General features: G+C 65.6%; 1 protein-coding gene across 3 annotated transcripts in view; it reads left to right on the top strand.

Moving 5' to 3' along the window:
- Window positions 1-17,266, top strand: part of ARHGAP8 (Rho GTPase activating protein 8) — a 34,909-nt gene extending 17,643 nt beyond the window's left edge. For all 3 annotated transcript variants that reach the window (XM_062202709.1, XM_062202710.1, XM_062202711.1), the window contains exons 5-13: window positions 412-543; window positions 2,084-2,170; window positions 5,278-5,376; window positions 5,733-5,843; window positions 10,243-10,316; window positions 12,947-13,024; window positions 13,734-13,862; window positions 15,983-16,086; window positions 16,884-17,266. In XM_062202709.1, coding sequence (XP_062058693.1) covers window positions 412-543; window positions 2,084-2,170; window positions 5,278-5,376; window positions 5,733-5,843; window positions 10,243-10,316; window positions 12,947-13,024; window positions 13,734-13,862; window positions 15,983-16,086; window positions 16,884-17,195 — 1,126 coding nt within the window. In that variant the 3' untranslated portion in view covers window positions 17,196-17,266. The remainder of the gene's footprint in view (window positions 1-411; window positions 544-2,083; window positions 2,171-5,277; window positions 5,377-5,732; window positions 5,844-10,242; window positions 10,317-12,946; window positions 13,025-13,733; window positions 13,863-15,982; window positions 16,087-16,883) is intronic.
- The last annotated feature ends 3,878 nt before the right edge of the window (window positions 17,267-21,144 follow it).

Genomic DNA, 21,144 nt, shown 5'->3' with positions numbered 1-21,144 from the left:
CTGCCCCTGACTGATCCACTGTGGGAGCCACACTCCCCGTGCTGGGTCGCTGGGAGAATTCAGTAGGTGCCCGCGGGGACCCAGGCGTCCAGCCAGGAAAGGCAGGTGCGCACCTGCAGTGGGCGGCGGCTGCTGGAGGTGTCTCCCGGGGCGGGGCGGGGCCGTCCCTGTGCCTGCTCGTAGCCAGAGGGCCCTTGTGGGTGGATTAATTAGAGCTGATGATAGCTCAGGCAGCCCCACACCGAGGCGGGGGGATCATGGCCCCCGCAGCTGGGTGTCCGGCCTGGCCCAGACAGCTCAAGAACACGCCAGACCAGTACGTGACCCCCGGCTGGGCGACCACAGCTCCCGTGCTTGGTTTCCACCACACACAGGTGCTTCTCACGCTCGGCCCTTGTGTTCCGTGTCCAGATACCTCAAGTTCACGCTGGACCAGTACGTGGAGAGTGACTACACCATCGTCTACTTCCACTACGGCCTCAACAGCCAGAACAAGCCATCCCTCAGCTGGCTCCAGAGCGCCTACAAGGAGTTCGACAGGAAGTGCGTGCCTCGAGCCTCCCGGGGGGCAGGCAGGGGGTCACAGTGGGGAGCGGGCGAGATGGGTGCTGGGGAGCAGGCAGGGGTGGCGGGGGTCCCGTGTGGCGTCAGACCGGGGCCGTGTCCAGCTGTGGCACCCAGGACAGGGGCCAGCACCCTCAGCGTTCAGGGCCGCCCCTCCCTGTCCCCAGGACTGGCCTCTGGCTGGGTCAGGGCAGCCGTGGGCAACGCACACACACACACACGCACGCCGTGGACCTTTGCGTGGACGCTGAGCTGTGAATTTCAAGGCCTTTTCATGAGCCAAGAATTACAGCTCTGCTGATTTTTTTTAACACTTAAAAGTACAAAACCTGTTTGGCTCGTGAGCTGTGCGATTCGGGCAGCAGGTAGATCTGGCCTGTGCCCCCTCCCCCCACTGCCCCAGGTGCCAACCCCTGGTCCAGTGAACTTGAACTGCTGCTGACAAAGGATTAGGCCACAAACCCCTTGCCCAGAGCCCCTCCCTGCCTGCAGCACACAGGTGGCCGCCTGGTGGTGGTGAGGCGGGCGGTCCCACGGGGTAGTCCCCCCTCGCCCACTGGGAGCAAGCAATAGCCAGTGTGTGCAAGGCAGGCCCCGCCCTCCACACCACACCACGTGCCTGTGGTCTGGAGCCGGCAGCTTCTTTCCCGAGAGCTCTCTTGCCACACAGCCTCTGCTGTCGGCTCCTCCTCTCCAGAACACTCTGCCAGGCTACTCCGTCTCCTTTTTTAAAAGAATTTCAACTGTTGATTTTCACCTGTTATTTGAAAGAGGAGACAGAAATTCTATCACTGGTTCACTCCCCGGAGGTCTGCAACAGCCAGTGCTGGGCCCGGCCGATGCCAGGACACGTGGGCGGCAGGGACCCCAGGGCCTGAGCCATTGCCTGCTGCCTGCCAGCCTGTACGTTAGCAGGGAGCTGGGGGCAGAGGCAGAGGCAGGACTCAGCCCCAGGCACTCCTCTGTGGGGTGTGGACATCACAGCCCTGTTGCCACCACTCGGCCACATGCCCACCCCAGGCCCCACCTTTTGCGGCTGCACCTGTTCACACACAGTGCTCACCGCCCGCTTCCTGGAGCGCTCCCCTGCCGTAGGGGGCACCCGAGGAGACCCACGGCCCTGGAAGGGTGGGCTCGCGGCAGCTGCACTGTAGGCTCCTGGACACCCCCTCATCCTGCCAGCCCCCCCCCCCCCCCGCACTGAGGTCCTTCACCAGCTCTTCTCGGGGACACCCCGCCGCCTTTGCCGATTCCTGAGACGCTAGCCTTGCAGGGCAGAGCCGTCCATTGGTGCCCTGCAGCAGCCATTCCTGTTCAAACCCGCCCACGGGGCGGCCGCACGCCGCTGCTGTCACCGGAGTGGGGTTTCAGGGACACAGATCTGACAGCAGGTGTGACGGCCCCCAGGCCGCTCGGGAGGGCCGAGTGAGGGTGCGCAGGTGTGAGCATGCACACGCACACCGGTGTCGGTGCCCGCGTCCTGGCTGCACACCGGAGTCCTCTCGCCTCTGGTGTGCAGGTACAGGAAGAACCTGAAGGCGCTCTACGTGGTGCACCCCACCAGCTTCATCAAGGCGCTGTGGAGCATCTTCAAGCCCCTCATCAGGTGGGCCGGGCTCGCGGGGGTGGGGGCTTCGTCCACGCTGGCTCCGGGTGACGTCCCTGCTCAGGCGGCGCAGGCTGGCCCGGGCCCGTTCCAGGGCCCCGTGACTCCGCGGGGGTTTGCGCTGCGTGTTCTAAACCCCAGTGTGGTTGTGCTGGAAGCACTCAGACGGGAGGCGCTGTTGTCTCGCCCCGCCTCACCCTCCTACCCCTCCTCACCCCTCCTCACCCCTCCTCATCCTTTTACCCCTCCTCACCTCCTCCTCACCCCTCCTCACCTCCTCCTTACCCCTCCTCACCTCCTCACCCCTCTTCACCTCCTCCTCACCTCTCCTCACCTCCTCGCCTCCTCCTCACCACTCCTCACCCTCTCCTCACCTCCTCGCCTCCTCCTCACCCTCTCCTCACCCCTCCTCACCTCCTCACCCCCCTCCTCACACCCTCCTCACCCCTCCTCATCCTCTTACCCCTTCTCACCTCCTCACCCCTCCTCACCTCCTCCTCACCCCTCCCTCCCCTCTCACCTCCTCCTCACCTCCTCACCCCTCCTCACCCCTCCTACCCCCTCCCTCACCCCTCCTCACCCCTCCTCACCCTCTTACCCCTCCTCACCTCCTCCTCACCCCTCCTCACCCCTCCTCACCTTCTCCCTCACCCCTCCTCACCTCCTCCTCACCCTCTTACCCCTCCTCACCCCTCCACACCTCCTCACCTCCTCCCACCCTCCTCACCCCTCCTCACCCTCCTCACCCTCTTACCCCTCCTCACACCCTCTCACCCTCCTCACCTCTTACCCCTCCTCACCCCTCCTCACCCTCCTACCCCCTCCTACCCCTCCTCACCCCTCCTCACCCCCTCCTCACCCTCTACCCCTCCTCACCTCCTCACCCCTCCTCACCCCTCCTCACCTCCTCCTCACCCCTCCTCACCTCCTCCTCACCCTCTTACCCCCTCCTCACCCCTCCTCACCTCCTCACTTCCTCACCCCTCCTCACCCCTCCTCACCCCTCCTCACCTCCTCACCTCCTCCTCACCTCCTCACCCCTCCTCACCTCTTACCCCTCCTCACCCTCCCTCACCCCTCCTCACCTCCTCACCTCCTCCTCACCTCCTCACCCCCTCCTCACCCTCTTACCCCTCCTCACCCTCCTCACCCCTCCCCCCCTCACCTCCTCACCCTCCCTCCTCACCTCCTCCTCACCCCCTCCCTTACCCCCTCCCCACCTCCTCCTTACCCCTCCTCCACCCCTCCCCACCTCCTCCTCACCCCTCCTCACCCCTCCTCACCTCCTCCTCACCCCTCCTCACCCCTCCCCACCTCCTCCTCACCCCTCCTCACCCCTCCCCACCTCCTCCTTACCCTCCTCACCCCTCCCCACCTCCTCCTCACCCCTCCTCACCCCTCCTCACCCCTCCTCACCTCCTCCTCACCCCTCCTCACCCCTCCCCACCTCCTCCTCACCCCTGCTCACCTGTCTTTGCTGGTTGCACCGCCTGCAGTGGTTCGGGCAGTGTTGCTGACACATGTTCCTTCCTGAACCTGCAGCCTTGGGGGGAGCAAGGAGTGTGAGTGTGTGTGCGCGTGTGCATGTGTGAGCGTGTGTGTGAGCGTGTGTGTGTGTGGATGTGTGTATGTGTGTGTGCGTGGATGTGCATGTACATGTGTGTACATGTGTGAGAGTGTGGATGTGCGTGTGTGAGTGTGAGCACGTGTGTGAGCATGTGTGGGTGTGCGTGTGCATGTATGTACATGTGTGTGAGCGTGTGTGTAAGTGTGTGTGCGTGGATGTGCTTGCCTATGAGTGTGGCACGTGAGTGGGCACATGTTCATGTGTGCGTGCGTGTGTGTGCCTGTGAGTCAGCATGGCGTAGATGTGCCCGTGTGCAGGAGTGAGCACACGTGTGAGTGCACACCTGTGTACGTGCCCGTCAGCGCAGCACGTGTGTGCACACGTGAGCCTGCGTGTGCGTCCCCAGCTGCCTGGCCACCGTCGCAGAGACTGAACTGCAGCCCTGAGGCCCCCGTGGAGCGGCCCCGGCTGGGGCTTCGTGCACTGCTGGTCTTAAAGTGGCCAGCCCCCCCCACACCCCCCGCGCTGGGCCAGATACACGCTTGGCGGAAGGCGGGATTCCAGGTTTTTTAAAAAAGATTTATCTATTTATTTGAGAGGCAGAGTTACAGACAGAAGGGGGAGAGAGAGAGAGAGAGAGAAAGAGGGAGGGAGGGAGGGAGGGAGGGGGGTCTCCATCCACTGGTCCACTCCCCAAATGCCCTCAACAGCTGGAGCTGGGCCGGTCTGGAGCCAGGAGCCAGGAGCTCCATTCGGGTCTCCCACGTGGGTGCAGGGGCCCAGGGACGTGGGCCATCCTCCACTGCTTCCCCAGGCCACAGCAGAGAGCCGGATCGGAGGTGGAGCAGCCGGGACCTGAACGGCGCCCATAGGGAATGCCGGCACTGCAGGCGGCGGCTTCACCTCAGCACTGGCCCCTACTGTAAATCTTTACCCACAGTCTTAGTTGTGTACCCTAAACAGCTACCGTAAGGAAAGAACATTGTTCTGAAAAATAAGACCAGGATGATAACATTTGTGGCAAACGAAACCCTGGATGGCTGAGGAGCTGGGGCCGCAGCCCGGGTGCAGAGGGGCTGCTCACGCCCGCTGCCGGCCTCCACGGGAACCACAGCAGCCACGGGCGCAGCCACGGGCGCAGGCACGGGCGCAGCCAGGGCTCCGGCTGGGGCCTGGTGGGCACAGAGCCCGGCTCTGCCTCCCGCCTCACTTCAGGGGAGAGGCCCCTTCTCAGAGGGGCCAGGAGCAGGGAGGCCCCCGAGGGCGATGGTGGGGCCGCAGGACTCGCCCAGGGCCTGTCTGGCCTGGCAGGTCCTCTGCCTCCAGGGGGCTCAGGGAGGAGCAGAGAGGGGACAGCCGGGCGGGAAGTCGCCCCCACCCCCGGGCCCCCGAAAGCCTGGGCACCCTGGTCCAGCAGCACCCCCTGAGCTGTCCCGGGTGCTCCTGCCCTGGAAGTCCGCGTGGTGCCCCCTCCCACCGCAGGCCCCCAGCCTGCCCGCGGCCCCTGCTGGTTTCCAGCCTCTTCCTTCTGTTCTCTCAGCCACAAGTTTGGGGAAAAGGTCACGTATTTCAACTACCTGAGTGAGCTGCACGAGCACCTGCCGTCCGACCAGCTGCCCGTGCCCCCGGAGGTCGTGCGGTGAGTCTCGGCCAAGCCCTGCCCCGGCCGGAGCGCCCTGCCCAGGCGTGGTGTGGAGTTGGCGGCATCCACACGTGTGCACCGTGGGCGACTCGAGCCGCGGAGCCCCAGGGTGTGAGGGTGGAGGCCGCGGCTGGACCGGTGGTTCCTCACCTGGCCACGGGCGCTGGCTGTCCTGGGGCCCCTGGTGGCCACGGTGTGGGGCAGGGGCGCCTCTCGGGGGCTGCTCGCGGCGGGGAGGCCATGACTGCTAGGGGGTTGACATGTGTGCGTACACGTGTGTGCCTGTGACCGTCCTCCGGTATCGAGGAGCCCAGGGTCCCGCCACATGGCAGCCGTGCATCCCCACTCCGCAGGTACGACCAGCAGCTCCGGAGCCTGCACAAGGGCCAGCCGCCGCCTCCGGCCAAGACGCCGCCGCCCCGGCCGCCCCTGCCCACGCAGCAGTTCGGGGTCAGTCTGCAATAGTAAGTGAGCGTGGGGAGCCGAGGGACACTGCCGGCACGGGGACGCTGTCCCCGACCGAGGCCGAGCCTGGCCACCGTGCGTCTGTGGGGAGGGCTCGGTGCTGGGCAGGGCAGGGAGCACCTGGGCCCCTGCCCCAGCCCCCGGCCCAGGCCCGATGCTGGGAGTAAAGGGGCGGTCACGTGACTGGCTGTGGCCAATGAAATAGCAGCCGCCGTGGGCGTGTCATCCGGAGGCTGGCGGTAGATGTGGGCGCTTGGTTGGGACAGAGCCGGAACTCTGCCCCCTGAGTGGCCATCGTGCGCCCTGCCGGCACCTGTGCTGGACACAGAGCGGGAGCACGGCCGGACTTCCGCTGGGCTCGGTGCAGAGGTGAGGGCTGTGGTTACCGCAGTGCCCAGATCTCGCCCCGCCACCCGCTTCTCCTCCCTGGTGAAACGGCGTGGCATTTGTCGATCTTACTCCTCAGTGAGTCTGCACCACCACCCATCCCCCGCCTCGCCAGGCCAGCTTCGTCCATCTCCTAACACTGGTCCCAGGGCACCTCCTCTGGGAAGCTTGCCCTGACGCCCGACTGCCAGCAGGGCCTCCCCTGTCGCAGCCTTGCAGTGCGCAGGCCGCCGCGGCGAGCACGCCCGTGTCCACTGCCGTGGTGGTGGCGGCGGTTGAGGTCCCCCCCAGGCATTTGGGTGTGGTTGACAGAACGTTCTGGAGCTCTGAGGCCTGGGGGGTGACGGGGACTCCTGGAGAGCAGCTCGCACGGTGCTGGTGATCCGGTTCCTGGGCACTGGGGGCCGTGGTGACCTGGAAGCGCTTTGCGAGGTGTTGAGGTGCGAGGAGGCGCGGGTTGGCCGGGCAGGAGGGGGCTTGTCACTCGCCCTTCCTGGGACGTCACCGTTCCAGGGCCAGCTGTGGCCCTGTGAGTTTAGGATCCCAGGGCGGCCAGGGCTGGGGGCCGGGGAGGAGTGAGCCCGCCAGTGAGTGAGCTTCATTTCTCATCCCAGTTTTTCTTTCACTGTAACTGGACGGAGCCCCGGCCCCCCTCATCCTGCAGGACCACAGGGGCTCCCAGGAAGGGGCGTGGACAACAGAGCCGCTCCCTGCTGCCCCGTGCACCTGCTGGCCTTCCTCCTGCCTCGCCCCCTCCTCTGGGAGGCTTCCCTGGGTGATGTGTGACGCACACACCCAGCCCAGGCTCGGTGCTGAGCAGGTGTCTGTGAGGTTGTGAGGTTTTCTGCGCCTTTGTGGCTCTGGCGCCCTCTGCTGGAAAGACTCCTCTCTCCCCGGGGAGGTGGGAGGCCCAGGGCAGCCTCGGCCAGAGCCAGGTGACAGAGCAGGAGGGCTGGTGGCCGGGCTCCCGGGTTCCCTCCCGTCCGTCCGCGGGTCTGCGCCACACGACCGTGCTGTCTGGCCATGAAGAGTGTTCAGACATCAGGAAGGGGTGTCCTCCGGCTTTGTTCTTGCCGGAGTTGCCGTTCCCTGTGCCCTGGACTTCCCCACGGACCTCAGAGTCGGCTGGGACTTCCACAGGGCGCCCGCTGCCCCCGGAGTCCTCGTTTGAACACGAATTCTTCCTACTCCTGAATGTGAGATGGCTTTCTGTTCATGTGAGTCTCTTAATTTTTTAAAAATTTTTCATTTATGTGAGAGATGGAGAAGCAGAGACGGACGGACAGAGCTCACATCGCTGGTTCACTCCCCAGTGCCTGTGATGGCCAGGGGCTGGGCCAGGCTGAAGCCAGGAGCCAGGAGCTTCCTCCAGGTCTTCTATGTGGGTGCAGGATCTCAAACGCCCAGACCATCTTCTGCTGCCTTCCCAGGCACATTAGCAGGGAGCTGGATCGGAAGTGGAGCAGCCGGGACTCGAGCCGGTGCCCATATGGGATGCCGGAACTGCAGGGGGTGGTTTTGCCCGCTGTGCCACAGAGCTGGCCTCAACAGCTATGAATTCTAAGCTTTGCTTTACATACGTCCTTTGCCTGTGAGTGCACAGCCGTCCCTGGTGTCCACAGTGACGGACTCCATGACCCCCTGTGGACACCAGAGCCCCCAATGCCCAGGTCTCTGACACAAGTGCCCTCGTGCGTGCGTGGGCCTGCACACGACCTCCCGCACACGGTGCGTCACCTCCAGAAGGCGTGTCAGATCCAGCACGCTGAGGCGCTACTTGAGGTGGGTGGGGAGTCATGACCAGGACCGACCAGAGCAGGTGTGCGGGTTCAGCGCGGGTGACTGCTTCTCCCCAGATGTCTCTGGTCCGTGGTTGTCTGTGGGTGTGGGGAGCAGGAACAAGGGTACTGTGCTCCCGTCTCAACACACCCCATACTCCGACCTCCTCTGTGGGTTTTCCCCGCTCCTTGGCATTCAGCGGCCTGCAGGGAAGGTTCCGCGTCTGCCGTGGTACCTCGTTCTGTGTGTTGGGTTGGAGAGCTGTGTGATCGGCTGCCTGCGGGGTTCATGGACTGGTTGCGAGCTCTCGAGCCCGGGGGACGTGGGAAGAGCGCCTGCCCTGCCGTGGGTGCCGTGGGCGCCATGGGCTCCGGGGTGAGCGTGGATCGGTCGCCGTGTCTTTGCTGTTCGTTCCTCATTGAAGCGGGCGGCTGAGCTCCCGGACCATCGCTGTCCAGTGTGTGTTTCTCCGTTCGGCCCTGTCTGCTTTTGCGTCTCGGGTGGGGGCTCCGGTTTTAGGAGAAGAAGTGTCTGTGATTCTGGCATTTCCTCGGTGGGGGGCCCTCTCTGCCCCTCGTCACGGGCCGTGAGTTCTGTCCTAAGCCCGTCTTGTCCGACATGAGCTCCTGAGTTGCTGTTGACGTGGTCGGTGTCTCAGTGCCCGGCGCATCTGGTGGAGACCGCTTTGGGGAGGGTCTCCGCCTGTGGCCATTCAGCTTAGGTCCTCAACGTTACAGTGGGGAAGTTGGAGTTTCGAATCCTGGTCCTTCCCTGGGCTGCAGCCCGACCCTCTCACCAAGGCGGGAGGTGGGAACCACCACGGTCACCCAGCACCGCTGTTGCCATGGGAAACAGGAACCGAGGGTGACGGCCACAGGGCCACCCTCTGTGCCGTGGCCGTGGCGGCTCCTGCCCCCAGCGTCAGCCCAGCCAGGCGTGTTTCTGTGATGTCAATGAAGATAATTTGCTTCTCTGAGCCTCAGGTTTTTTTGTTTTGTTTTAAATGTTTGTTTGTCTGTTTGAAAGACGTAACAGAGAGAGGGAGAGAGAGAGAGGGAGAGAGAGGGAGAGATCTTCCTTCCATTGGCCCACAACAGCCAGGTCTGCTCCGGGTGGCGTTGGCAGAGGTCACTCGTGGTGGCCAGCTGGTGGGGGCTTGGTAGGAGGGGCCGAGACACTGCCATGTGTTCCCGGTACCCTCCGGGCGCAGTGGGGAAGGGACCGGTGCCCAGAGCCTCCTGCCACGTGCCCATCACGCGACCTCTGACCCCGGGTGTGAGGCCGGGGCTCATCGCCTGCCCCGTGCCCAGCTCTCGGCCGAGTTCTTGGTGGTGGAGGATGGCCCCGGTGTGCTGCGGGGTTCTACTGTGTGTGACTTCGGTCTGCGCAGTGGCCTGGACCCGGGGTTAGGAGGCTGCATTCCAGGGCTCACCCGGCGGCCGCCGTGCACGGTGGGACCCGGCCTCGCCTCTCCGTGCCTCCACTTCCTCGCCTGAGCTCCGGCCGCTCTGAGAACAGCGCCTCCAAGTCTGGAAACAGGCGCCACCTCCCGTCCTGCCACCTGCCCCATGGGTCCTGGTGTCCTCTAGGTCGGACGTCCTGCTCAGGGCAGCCTCGCTGGGGGACTGTGCGTCCGGCAGCTCTCGCTCGCTCCCTGCCGAACAAGCAGCCCCCACGAGGGGTTACGGCAGCGGCGCTCATTGCCCGCTCGGTCTCGCGAGGTGCACAGGCTCAGCCCGCGTCGGGTGTCCTGTGGGACCCCAGGCTGGGCGTGGGACGTGTGGTTGTCAGGGTGGAGGGCGGAACGAGAGCCACCAAGCCCGGCTCCACGGCTCCGGGACGTGGCCACTTCATCTCTGCTGTCTGCCCGGAGCCCAGAGTCAGGGACAGGGCGGTGACTGCCCCCAGGAAGGGAGGGCGTGGGAGGAAGAACTTAATGTCATGGGACTGTGTCCCCGCCCCCTGGCTCTGCCCCGTGCTGATGTCGGGGGCGTGGGAGGAAGAAGCGGCCGCTCCACCGTGTCCCAGCCCGGGCTGGCGTCGAGGGCACGGGAGGAAAAAGCGGCCGCTCTGCCGTGTCCCCGCCCCGGGCTGGCGTCGGGGGCCCTGGCCTTCTGATGGCCTCCTTGGAGGCTGACCTGCCATGTCTGTCGTGTGGCTCCAGACATCCCGGCTCTGGGACAGGACAACACTGCCGGGTAAACATTGCTGCTCTCTCTGCTCTCTTCTCAGCCTCAGAGACAAGAACCACGGCGACCTCATCCCGCCGGTGCTGAGGTTCACGGTGACGTACCTGAGGGAGAAAGGTGAGAGGCAGCCGCCGCCCACCGCCGCCTGCGGGAGGTGGAGGAGCTGGAAGCCGCCCTGGGGAGGCGGGCAGCTCCCGCCGTGAGGTCTGGGCTCCAGGTCCGGCTTTGAACCCTGGCCTCGCTATGCATCGGCTGTGTGGCCAGGGCCGGCACCTTCCCCTCTCTGTGCCCCATTCCTGCTTCCGTCCCAAGGGGTCAGCAGTGAGGCCTGCACGAGCTGTGCACGGAGCCCCCAAGAGGTGGCCTTGGTTTGTAGACGCCGTCGCGGGGGCTGGGGGAGCCTGTGGCCCCCGCCAAGACTCTGAGGCCAAACGCAGGTGCCGGGGAAGGTGCGTGGGGGGAGGTGGTTGCCGTGGAGCAGCCGGGCGGGGGCCGTGGCACCGTGGTACAGGCTGCGAGCAGCGCCAGGCTGCCCCAGCCGGGACACTGCAGAGCACGCGTGTGGACTTCAGACCGGAAGTGAGACGCGTGGCTGGGCTGCACCATGGCTGGGCTTTTTTTTTTTTTCCATAATTCATGTTTCCCACGATCTTTTTGAAGAACCCTTGGATGAATGGACGTTTGGCATCAAAATAAGCTTATCTTTTAGTCCTGTTTTCCGCAGCTTTTTGAAATGCCTCCATCCCTGTGTGAGTGCGGCCACTCTGGGCCCGGTGCTGGTCGCCGTGGTGACCACACACGCTTCCCCGGCCCGCCGGGAGCCGTGGCCTGGCACCGAGAGGTTTTCTGCATCACATTGTCCTCGTACCTGCGGCAGTGCAGGTGCCCCAGCGCCAAGGGAGACCCGAGCCCTGGCACGCGGGCGAGGTCCCCGCGCTGCTGGCCTGGGCCGCCAGCCTAGCCTGATGGCAGCACAAGCGCATCACCCCCAGCGTCACAGGGCAGAGGTGCGGCACGGCCAGGCCGGGCTAGGAAGGTGGGGCCATTTCAGAATGCTGCCCTCTGGTCACTCAGCAGAGAAGAGAGGGCCCCGCCACCCAGGTGAGGGACAGCAGGTGCAGAAGGAGGCCAGGGAGGGGCCGGGGAGCCCCGTCCTGTGACAGCGGGGACCTGGGAGGGCTCAGTGCAGGCTGTGCTGCTCAGAGCCACAGGTGCCTGAGGAGCCGCTCGCTCGGGGGCCGGGGAGGAGACGGGGAGGAGGCTCAGGAGTGCGAGGCTCGGCGAGCGGTGACCCTGGCTGGACTGGAACATGGGCGGTGCGGGCAGAGGCTGACCCCGTGCTGTTCCCACGGACAGGCAGGCAGTGAGAGCTGACCCCGTGCTGTCCCCATGGGCGCTGTCCCCACGGGCGGGCAGTGAGAGCTGACCCCGCGCTGTCCCCACGGTGGGCGGGCGGTGAGAGCTGACCCCACGCTGTCCCCACGGTGGGCGGGCGGTGAGAGCTGACCCCACACTGTCCCCACGGTGGGCGGGCAGTGAGAGCTGACCCCACGCTGTCCCCACGGGCGGGCAGGCGGTGAGAGCTGACCCTGCGCTGTCCCCATGGGCGGGTGGTGAGAACTGACCCCGCGCTGTCCCCATGGGCGCTGTCCCCACGGGTGGGCAGTGAGAGCTGACCCTGCGCTGTCCCTGCGGTGGGCGGGCGGTGAGAGCTGACCCCACGCTGTCCCCACGGGCGGGCAGGTGGTGAGAGCTGACCCTGCGCTGTCCCCATGGGCGGGTGGTGAGAACTGACCCCACGCTGTCCCCACGGGCAGGCAGGCGGTGAGAGCTGGCCCCACGCTGTCCCCACGGGCGGGCAGTGAGAGCTGACCCCATGCTGTCCCCATGGGCGGGCAGGCGGTGGGTGAGAGCTGACCCCACACTCTCCCCCGGGCGGGCAGTGAGAGCTGACCCCGTGCTGTCCCCTTCTGCCCTGTGTTGGTCGGATTTCCTCCTGAGCAGCCTGGGAAGCCCCTCCTGACTCGGGGGCCGGGGGCCCAGGCCTGTGCTTGTTAACCTGAGCCTGCGCATCTTGGGTAGCACTGGCGTGTGGGTGTGGGGCTCCACCTCCGACACCCCTACACCCCGCGGCCCTGAGGGTGACACTGAGCAGACAGGCCACGTCTGCACCTGGCCCACAGCCTGGGTGGCCACCCTTCCTGCTCCTCCTGTTTAAGATCTGAGACCCCTCCCCCGGGCAGACCCGCCTTCTTCCTGCACCCTCTGCATCATTCATTCATTCATTCATTCACTCTCTGCACACTCGGGTATCCAAGCAAGCAGAGCGGGGCACGTGCAGTGCCGAGCACATGACGGAGTTGTCCCTGGTTGACCTGGGCTCCCGGGAGGGGCTGGTGGTGTCAGAGGCTCCCCCGAGGAAGTGGGCCTGTTCTGAGTTCCGGAGGACGGAGGGGAGGCAGCCAGGCTGAGGGTGGAGAGGGGCTCTGGGCATCCTGCGGGCCAGAGAGGCCGGGTGCTTTCTCTGGGGTCACAGGGCTGCTCGCCCGCCGCTCCTCTGCAGGTGCCCACAGAGGTGGGAAATGAGGCAGGGCTGAGGATGTGGAAAAGATTTAAGGGGAACCATCGGGGAGGGGGACCAGCGCATTCCCTGCCAGCCGCAGGGAGTGCTGCCACGGCCGGGGAAGTCGCAGAATGTTCTGGAAGCGTGCAGGCCCGTGAGATGCCCGGGGCTCCTCTGCCTGCAGGACTGCGCACCGAGGGTCTCTTCCGGAGGTCGGCTAGCATCCAGACGGTGCGTGAGGTGCAGCGGCTCTACAACCAGGGTGAGCGCGGCCGAGGAGCACAGCCCGGGGGGGGAGGGGGGCTCAGGGTGAGCACAGCCCGGGGGTGGGGCTCAGGGCGAGCACAGCCCAGGGAGGGTGGTGCTCAGGGCGAGCACAGCCCAGGGTGGGGCTCAGGGCCGTGGCAGCCTCCCAGGAGCCCCAAGGGTGGTCCGGAGTGGGGGGCATTGGCCCAGTGCCCCGGGGGGCCAGGTGGCCGTAGGGTCCATTGTGTCTCTAGGGCGTCTCCACCTGCACCCAAGTGTGCACGCGGCCGGCGGCACACGTGGTCGTAGCCATAAGCACCCCAAACACAGGACACGGTTTCACGGGTGGCGTGGGAGGTGGCTCCTCCACGGCTGCCCGCGTGTAGAGCTGCGGGTACGGAGGGCGCTGGTGCGGCTGAAGATGGGGGCGATGGCACCGGACGCTGTGGCTGCGCTCACACACACTTCCCTGTTTCCACTCACTCCCCGTCAACCGTGTGGGCCGCGCGCCCATCCAGCCCCTACTCCCGTGACAGCTGCACCCCCCGAGCCCCCAGAGCTCCCCTCTGGTCGGGAGCAAACCCTACCCCCAAGACGCCAACAGCCGGGCGTCCTGCGGATGGCAGGGAGGTGGCGGCGGGGCGAGCGTGCCCGTTCCCCAGCGGCTGCGTGGCTGCAGCCTCAGGCCCCCTCCTGACGGGAAGCCCCTCCATGTTCCGCGTCAGGGAAGCCCGTGAACTTCGACGACTATGGGGACGTCCACGTCCCCGCCGTGGTCCTGAAGACCTTCCTGCGGGAGCTGCCGCAGCCACTGCTGACCTTCGAGGCCTACGAGCAGATCCTGGACATCACAAGTATGCACCTGCCCCGGGGGGCGTCTGCTGGCGAGGTGCCGCCCGCCCAGCCCCAGCCCCAGTCCCAGCCCGCTCCAGCTGGCACTGCCAGGCAGGAGAGGGAGCGTTGAGGCTGTCCCTACCACGCCCTGAGGTCCCTGGCCCCTGGCCCCTGGCCCCACCATGCACTGAGGTCCCTGTTCCCTGGCCCCACCATGCCCTGAGGTCCCTGTTCCCTGTCCCCACCATGCCCTGAGGTTCCTGGCCCCTGGCCCCTGGCCCCACCATGCCCTGAGGTCCCTGTTCCCTGTCCCCACCACGCCCTGAGGTTCCTGGCCCCTGGTCCCTGGCCCCACCACGCACTGAGGTCCCTGTTCCCTGTCCCCACCATGCCCTGAGGTCCCTGGCCCCTGTCCCCTGGCCCCACCATGCCCTGAGGTCCCTGTTCCCTGTCCCCACCACGCCCTGAGGTTCCTGGCCCCTGGTCCCTGGCCCCACCACGCCCTGAGGTCCCTGTTCCCTGTCCCCACCATGCCCTGAGGTCCCTGGCTCCTGTAGGCTTCAGCCAGCCCTTGTCCTGGGGGGGAAGGCGGGGTCAAGGGTCATCTTGGCTGGTGGCTCCAGTGCAGCTCGGCTGGGCAGGGGAGGCGGCTGGGGGGGCGTCTGAACTGGGTGTGTTGAGCTGGGCAGGTGGCGCCTCTGTCCCCTCCCTGTGCCACCTCCCAGCACCTCAGCCCACACCTGGAAGGGACCCCGCTGGTGTATGTGGGATCCGAGGTGGTGTCGGGTGTGGTTGTGGGTGCACTGGGGGTGGCCATGGTGCATGTACCCATCTGTGGCCCCGCCTGCTTGGACTGTCCAGGGAAGGCCGAGCCCAGGGCAGTGGGCTTGCCCGCCCCGCTTGTTTTCCTGGTAAGCGTCGGGACAGCCCCGAGCTCTGGAGGGGAAGTCGCTGCTGTCTGCTGACTACAGAAGTAGGGGAAGGAGGGGAGCAGGCAGGTGTGCCGAGCAGTGATGGGAGGCACCTGTGTGCTCTGGGGCGGGGCCGGGGCGGGGCCGAGGAGGCATCACCATGGAGACGGCACAGGTGCAGCAGGGAAAACGGAGCCGAGGGTCTGCCCCACACCTGTACCTGGAGGCAGTTCCGGCGCTCTTGCTTCTTTCCAGGAGTGCATGGGTGTGTGAACAAGAGTGTACATGTGTGTGTGCACACATGGGTGTGAGCGGGAGTGCACGCATATGTGCATGGGTGTGTGTGCGAGAGTGCACTGTGTGTGCATGAGTGTGTGAGCGGGAGTGTACATGTGTATATGGGTGTGAGTGGGAGTGCACGTGTGTGGGGGTATGTGGGAGTGCACGTGTGTGTTCATGGGTGTGAGCGGGAGTGTACATGTGTGTATGGGTGTGAGTGGGAGTTCACGTGTGTGTATGGGTGTGAGCGGGAGTGCACGTGTGTGTGGGAGTGCACGTATGTGTGGGAGTGCACGTGTGTGTGCATGTGTGTGAGCGGGAGTGCACATGTGTGTGTGCATGGGTGTGGGAGTGTGCATGCGTGGGTGGAAGTGCATCAGATACAGCACACGTGTGGCCAGGTGAGTGGGTGCAAGGTGAGCACTTGGTAGGTATCAAGGTGACATGGGGCTCAAATGGAGGGCGTGGTTATGGGGGGACGGGGAGGTCTTGGGGTGTGGGCCAGCCCCACCCAAGCCACAGGTGGGTGGGACCCTTCCTTCCCTGGGAGCAGAACGGTGCTGGGATCCGTGGGCTGGGGCTCCAGCAGGTGCAGCCGTAGGGGCCGGAGCCGCACAGCCTCTGCGGCGAGCGCGTGAGCAGCCACAGGCAGCGTCAGTGCGTGGCCCTGGCTGCCTTCCAGTGAGGCTTGACTGACACAGCAGGCGATGGGCCGGGCTTGGCCCACGGAACCCCGGGCCAGACCACGGCCATTTATGCGAGGGCCCCGTGTTCTGGGGAGCGAGACACCGTGCACATGGTAAAGAGGGGCGAAGTGGACAGACGGACACGGAGGCTCCGGGCCTGACCACGTGCAGGGCGGTCCATCCTGGGGCTGCCCGCCCCCTGTGCCCTCCGGGGATGGCCCCGCCCGCGGCGTGGGCTCAGGAAGGGGCCTCGTGCCGTTACAGACGTGGAGAGCAGCCTGCGCGTGACCCGATGCCGCCAGATCCTGCAGGGCCTCCCGCGGCACAACTACGCCGTGCTCAGCTACCTCATGGGCTTCCTGCATGCGGTGAGTGGCCCGGCCGGCCCCTGCACCCCAGGCTGGGGTCCTGTCCACCCCCTGCCACACGGGACTGCATCCAAGACCCAGTCGGGCAGTGACTGCTGGGAAGCCCCACCCTGTGGCCTGGGCGGGCGGCAGGTGGGGGTGGCAGGGCGTGCCCTCGGCTCCCCGGGGCGGGGCATGGGGGGTGTGGTCATCTTTGCCCAGCTGGACCCCCTCTGGATCTTGTCCCCTTTGCTGATTTGAGTCCTCTGTGGCTCGGGCCTGGTGGGGAGGCAGGAACGAGAGAGCAGACCGGGTGCTCACGGGGCTGGGGGCGGGGCACCTGTGCTTCCTGGGCGCCAGTCCCCTCATCTGCACCCTGGGGGTGATGACGCCCACTCCCTGGGGACCGTGTTGGCCATGGGGGCACAGGCTCCTCACAGCTGCCACTGGCCATAGCGCAGAGGTCAGAGGGGCTGGCCAGCTCGTGTCCGCTGTGCTGGAGACACCCCACAAGGTGCGGAGGTGGGGTTGGGGGAACCCCAGGAGGCAGGCAGAGAGAGCCCCACATAGTCGAGGCCAAGCTGAGGCCTGAGTAGGGTGGGTGGCTGACCGCATCACAGCGCCACCTGGCAGCTGACCGTGTCACAGTACCGCCTGGTGGCTGACCGCATCACAGCGCCACCCCATGGCTCACCGAGTCACAGTGCCACCTGGCGGCTGACCATGTTACAGCGCCACCCAGTGGCTGGCTGTGTCACAGCCCCTCCTAGGGTTTAGCAGGGGATCCAGGCCCTTGTCCCACGTGTGGCCTCTCCCAGGTGTCCCAGGAGAGCCTTTTCAATAGAATGAACAGCTCCAGCCTGGCCTGCGTCTTCGGGCTGAATCTGATCTGGCCGTCGCAGGGGGCGTCCTCCCTGAACGCCCTCGTGCCCCTCAACCTGTTCACCGAGCTGCTCATCGAGTACTACGAGACTGTGTTCCCCGCCCACTCCGCCCCTGGGGAGCCTGCCGGCGAGCAGGCGCAGCCCCTGGCTGCTGGGTGCACTGGGGACAGACGCCCCTCGGGCCTTGCCACGCCCGTCCCCCCACCGTGTCCCCTGACAGCGGCTGGGAGACCCCCCGCCTGGTGACGGCGCCCCTGGACAGCCCGTCTCGTGCCCTGGTTGCATGCTTTGTAAACTTGACATTAAATGGACTCAGAACCGTCTAAGAAAACTCTGTGCCTCGTATTCCCGGGCCGTGAGCTGGGACGGAGCAACACACCTGTCAGGACTGAGGAGCCACCATCCCAAGCGGCCCGGCTCCAGGTGGGAACCGAGGGCCTGGGGTCTCACTGGGTAAAGCCCCCGAACCCAGGACCACCAACAATGGGATTATCGTGGCCCACAAGTCGGGGGTTGCTGGGGGTGTTGGGGTCCCCCCAGGGGCATGCTCACGGGAACGAGCACCTCTTCCCCACCTGAGCTCAGACACAGCAGGAGAGGCGGGCCCCGGGGTCTCGCAGATGCAGCTCGAACAGCCCCCAACGGCTGGCTGGGCCCGCCGGGGGCCTTGGCTAAGTGGACACCCTGACAGCGACACACTCGCGGCCCGGTCGCCAGCCCTGCCAGTCGGGAGAGCCCCTCCTCTTCCCAGGAGGGAGGGGACATTGCTCCGAGTCCTCTGTACGGTCATTCCCGGTCCTCACACGAGCAGTAAGAGAACCAAGTCGCCCTGCAACCTGCCGATCGCCCACCTGCACGGAGCTGGGGGCACCAGAGGCAGAGACCAGGTCTTGGTCTTCGCACCTGTGAAGTGGGGATCCCACCGCCTGCTCCCTCCTAGCTCCGAGAAGCCAGGTCAGCAGTGTCAGGCCCGGGTGGCCACGGGAGACAGGTCTGCCACCTCCCAGTGGTGACTGTCCTGGCTGGCCCAGAGCCACAGCGGCTCAGGCTTCCCGCCGGCCCGCCGTGCCACTCCTCTGCAGAGGTCGGGCTTGCCAACGGCCCAGAAGCAGCTTCAGCGTGGGAGGGGTCCTGCGAGAGGCTCCGCCCCCCACTCATCCGGCTGGGGACCACGGCCCAGGCCTCACGGCCCTTACTGGGAGCCTCCTGTTGGTCTCGGCGCCTTCTGCCACCTTCCGCTTTCTCCTCCCAGTGCCGCCCCCTCGGTCTCCTGCCCGTCTTCTTCTGGCCTCGGTCCCCGCTGTCTCCCCATCCGTCATCATTTTTATTTATTTGAAAGGCAGAGAGACAGAGATCTTCCATCTGCTGGGCCACTCCTCAGATGGCCACGACAGCTGGAACTGGGTCTCCCACATGGATCTCCCACATGGATCCAAGGGCCCAAGGACTTGGGCCATCCTCCACTGCTTTTCCAGGCCATAGCAGAGAGCTGGATGGGAAGAGAAGCAGCCAGGTCTCGAACCGGCGCTCATATGGGATGCCGGAGCTTCAGGCCAGGGTGTTAACCCACTGCGCCACAGCCCACAGCGCCAGCCCCTTCTTTTTGTTTTTGAACACAAGCCTCCAGCTCCCTCTGCCCAGAGCCTGCAGGGCCTCCCCCTGTGCTCACTCAGCCACCTCAACCTCACGGCAGATGCCCCCCTAAGAGCACCCATGGTGAGCCCCAGATTAAGGGTGACACTGAATCCAGTCCCCTGCATGAGGCCCGATGCGTGGCTGTGACATACGTCCCCCCACTCTGGACTCGGGCGCTGGGCCTGCCGTGCCCTGCTGGGGTCTCTGAGGACCACTGCCCTCCCCCAGGTCACCCACTGCCAGCCTCGTCTCCATCCCTCGTACCGGAGCCACAGCCAGAGAGAGCGGCGACAGGGGCCGCGCTCCAGCGCAGACGTGAGGGACCCCTTCCCCCTACACCACCAGCGCAGAGGCTCAGCTCAGTGGCCCCTGCAAGTCTCTGCATCCAGCAGGGGGCGCTCAGAGCCTGCCCCGGGCAGAGGGCGCGCAGCCTAGGAGAACCCAAGCCTCTCCCCGTGTCCGGGCGCATTCCCCGTCTGTTCTGAGCACCTGCTCTGGGCCAGGCTCCCAGGTACAGGGACGAGGCGGGCACGTGGCCAGCCTGCCGAATCGCGGGGGAGAATCCCAGGAAGCAAATGCACAGTTGAGAGTTCTTTTTAAGATTTATTTGAAAGGCAGAGAGAGAGTTTCCATCCACTGGTGCACTCCCCAAACAGCCACAGCAGCCAGTGCTGGGGCAGACCGAAGCCAGGAGCCAGGAGCTTCTTCTGGGTCTCCCACGCGGGTGCAGGGGCCCAAGCACGTGGACCACACCTTCCACTCCTTTCCCAGGTGCGTTACCAGGGAACTGGATCAGAAATGGAGAAGCCAGGACTCAAACCCGCGCCCATATAGGAGGCTGGCACTGCAGGCGGCTGCTCAGCCCATTAAGCCAGAATGCCGGCCCCGGATAGAGTGAAAGTGTGTGTGTGCACCTGCTGTGTGTGGCAGCACCCCCAGGGGACAGGGCTGGGGGGTCACTGGGTGCCGCCCTCGGCCAGGACTCTGGGTTGACAGAGCAAGGCCCCTCCTGTGCGCTGGGCCCTTTCCCTTCCTAATGCCCAGCCAGGGGAGCCCCCTCCAGAGGCCAGAGGGGGCTGCCCAAGCTCAGACCCCGGCCTCGAAAACAGAGCTCAGCGAGGGCTTACAGAGTGCCCAGCTCAGGGTCTCATCAAAGCGACAGAAGACCCGTGATCCGCCACAGGGCCGCGAGAGGATCCTGACGCCCCCTGGTGTTTCGTCTGAGATATGCAGGTGAGGGCGACTGATGCCCCGCCCCCCGAGGGCGGGGAAGGAGGAGGAGGAGGAGGAGGAAGAGCGAGTTTTGGATGGCCGCAGCTTTCCTCTTTGTGGCAAGAACAGTCACTGCGGGGAAGTTCCAAGAAAACAGACCCCGTGAAAGGCTTCCAGCCGCCACAGCAGTCTCCCAGGAGTGAGCACGCTCGAGCGCCGCGTGTTGAGATGCAAACCAGCATAGTCGCTTGGGAGAGCACATTTACTAAGGATTTTATTTATTTGAGGCAGAGAGAGAAGAGGCAGAGACAGAGAGAGGTCTTCCATCCACTGGTTCACCCCCCAGATGACCACAACAGCCAGAACTGTGCTGATCTGAAGCCAGGAGCCGGGAGCTTCTTCCGGGTCTCCCACGTGGGTGCAGGGGCCCAAGGACTTGGGCCATCTTCCACTGCTCTCCCAGGCCACAGCAGAGAGCTGCATAGGAAGTGGAGCAGCCGGGACTTGAACCGGCACCCATATGGGATGCCAGCACTGCAGGCAGCGGCTTTACCTGCTACACCACAGTGCCAGCCCCTTGACCAGCAGTCTGGCAAGCTGACCCTCCGTGTGTCCAGCAGAGCAACCAAAAAGGCGGGCACAAGAACAAGACTGTGGTGTTGTCAGAGAACCGGAAGCCGTGCAGGCGCCCAGCAGACCTGGCAAAGCTGGGGAGGGGCCACGTCCCGGGGTTCAGGTGGCTGAGCGGAAGGGTCTCCACACTCGGTGCTCAGACCCACGGACGCGCACGGCGCTGCCTGGCTGAACGCCGCATAGTGAGTTAACAGCCAAGTGCACGCCGAACAAGACACACAGACGATGGCAGGGAGACGCCAGCCCCCAGAGGACCAGGGACGTCGTCTTCCGCCACCTGCGGTCCCCTTCAGCTACGGCTGAGCAAGCCCGCGAGACTCAGCTCTCCCAGGCTGTGGCTCCGAACCCTGGGCGAAACACAGAACAGAACCCACACGCAGCACGGACGCAAGGGCCTGCAGCGCGCACAGGGCAGGTGCCGGGGAGGGCCACGCCCGGGAGGGGGCAGCGCGGATGAGCGGCCGGCTCTCCTACACGGCCTGCAGCTCCAAGAGAAGGCAGGTTTCTGGGGCAGCCCTGGCCTGCAGCGCCGGCATCCCACATGGGCGCCGGTTCAAGTCCTGGCTGCTCCACTTCCCACCCAGCTCCCTGCTCATGCGCCCAGGAAGGCAGCAGAGAGGAGCACAGGCTCCAGTCCTTGGACCCCTGCACCCACGTGGGAGACCCTGGCTTTGGCCTGGCTCAGCCCCGGCTGCTGAATCAGCAGATAGAAGAT

Source organism: Lepus europaeus, chromosome 10 (genome assembly GCF_033115175.1).
Source record: "Lepus europaeus isolate LE1 chromosome 10, mLepTim1.pri, whole genome shotgun sequence".
Taxonomy (NCBI): Eukaryota; Metazoa; Chordata; class Mammalia; order Lagomorpha; family Leporidae; genus Lepus; species Lepus europaeus.
The sequence above is the reverse complement of the archived record's forward strand: the minus strand, read 5'-3'. Positions and strand labels throughout refer to the sequence as shown.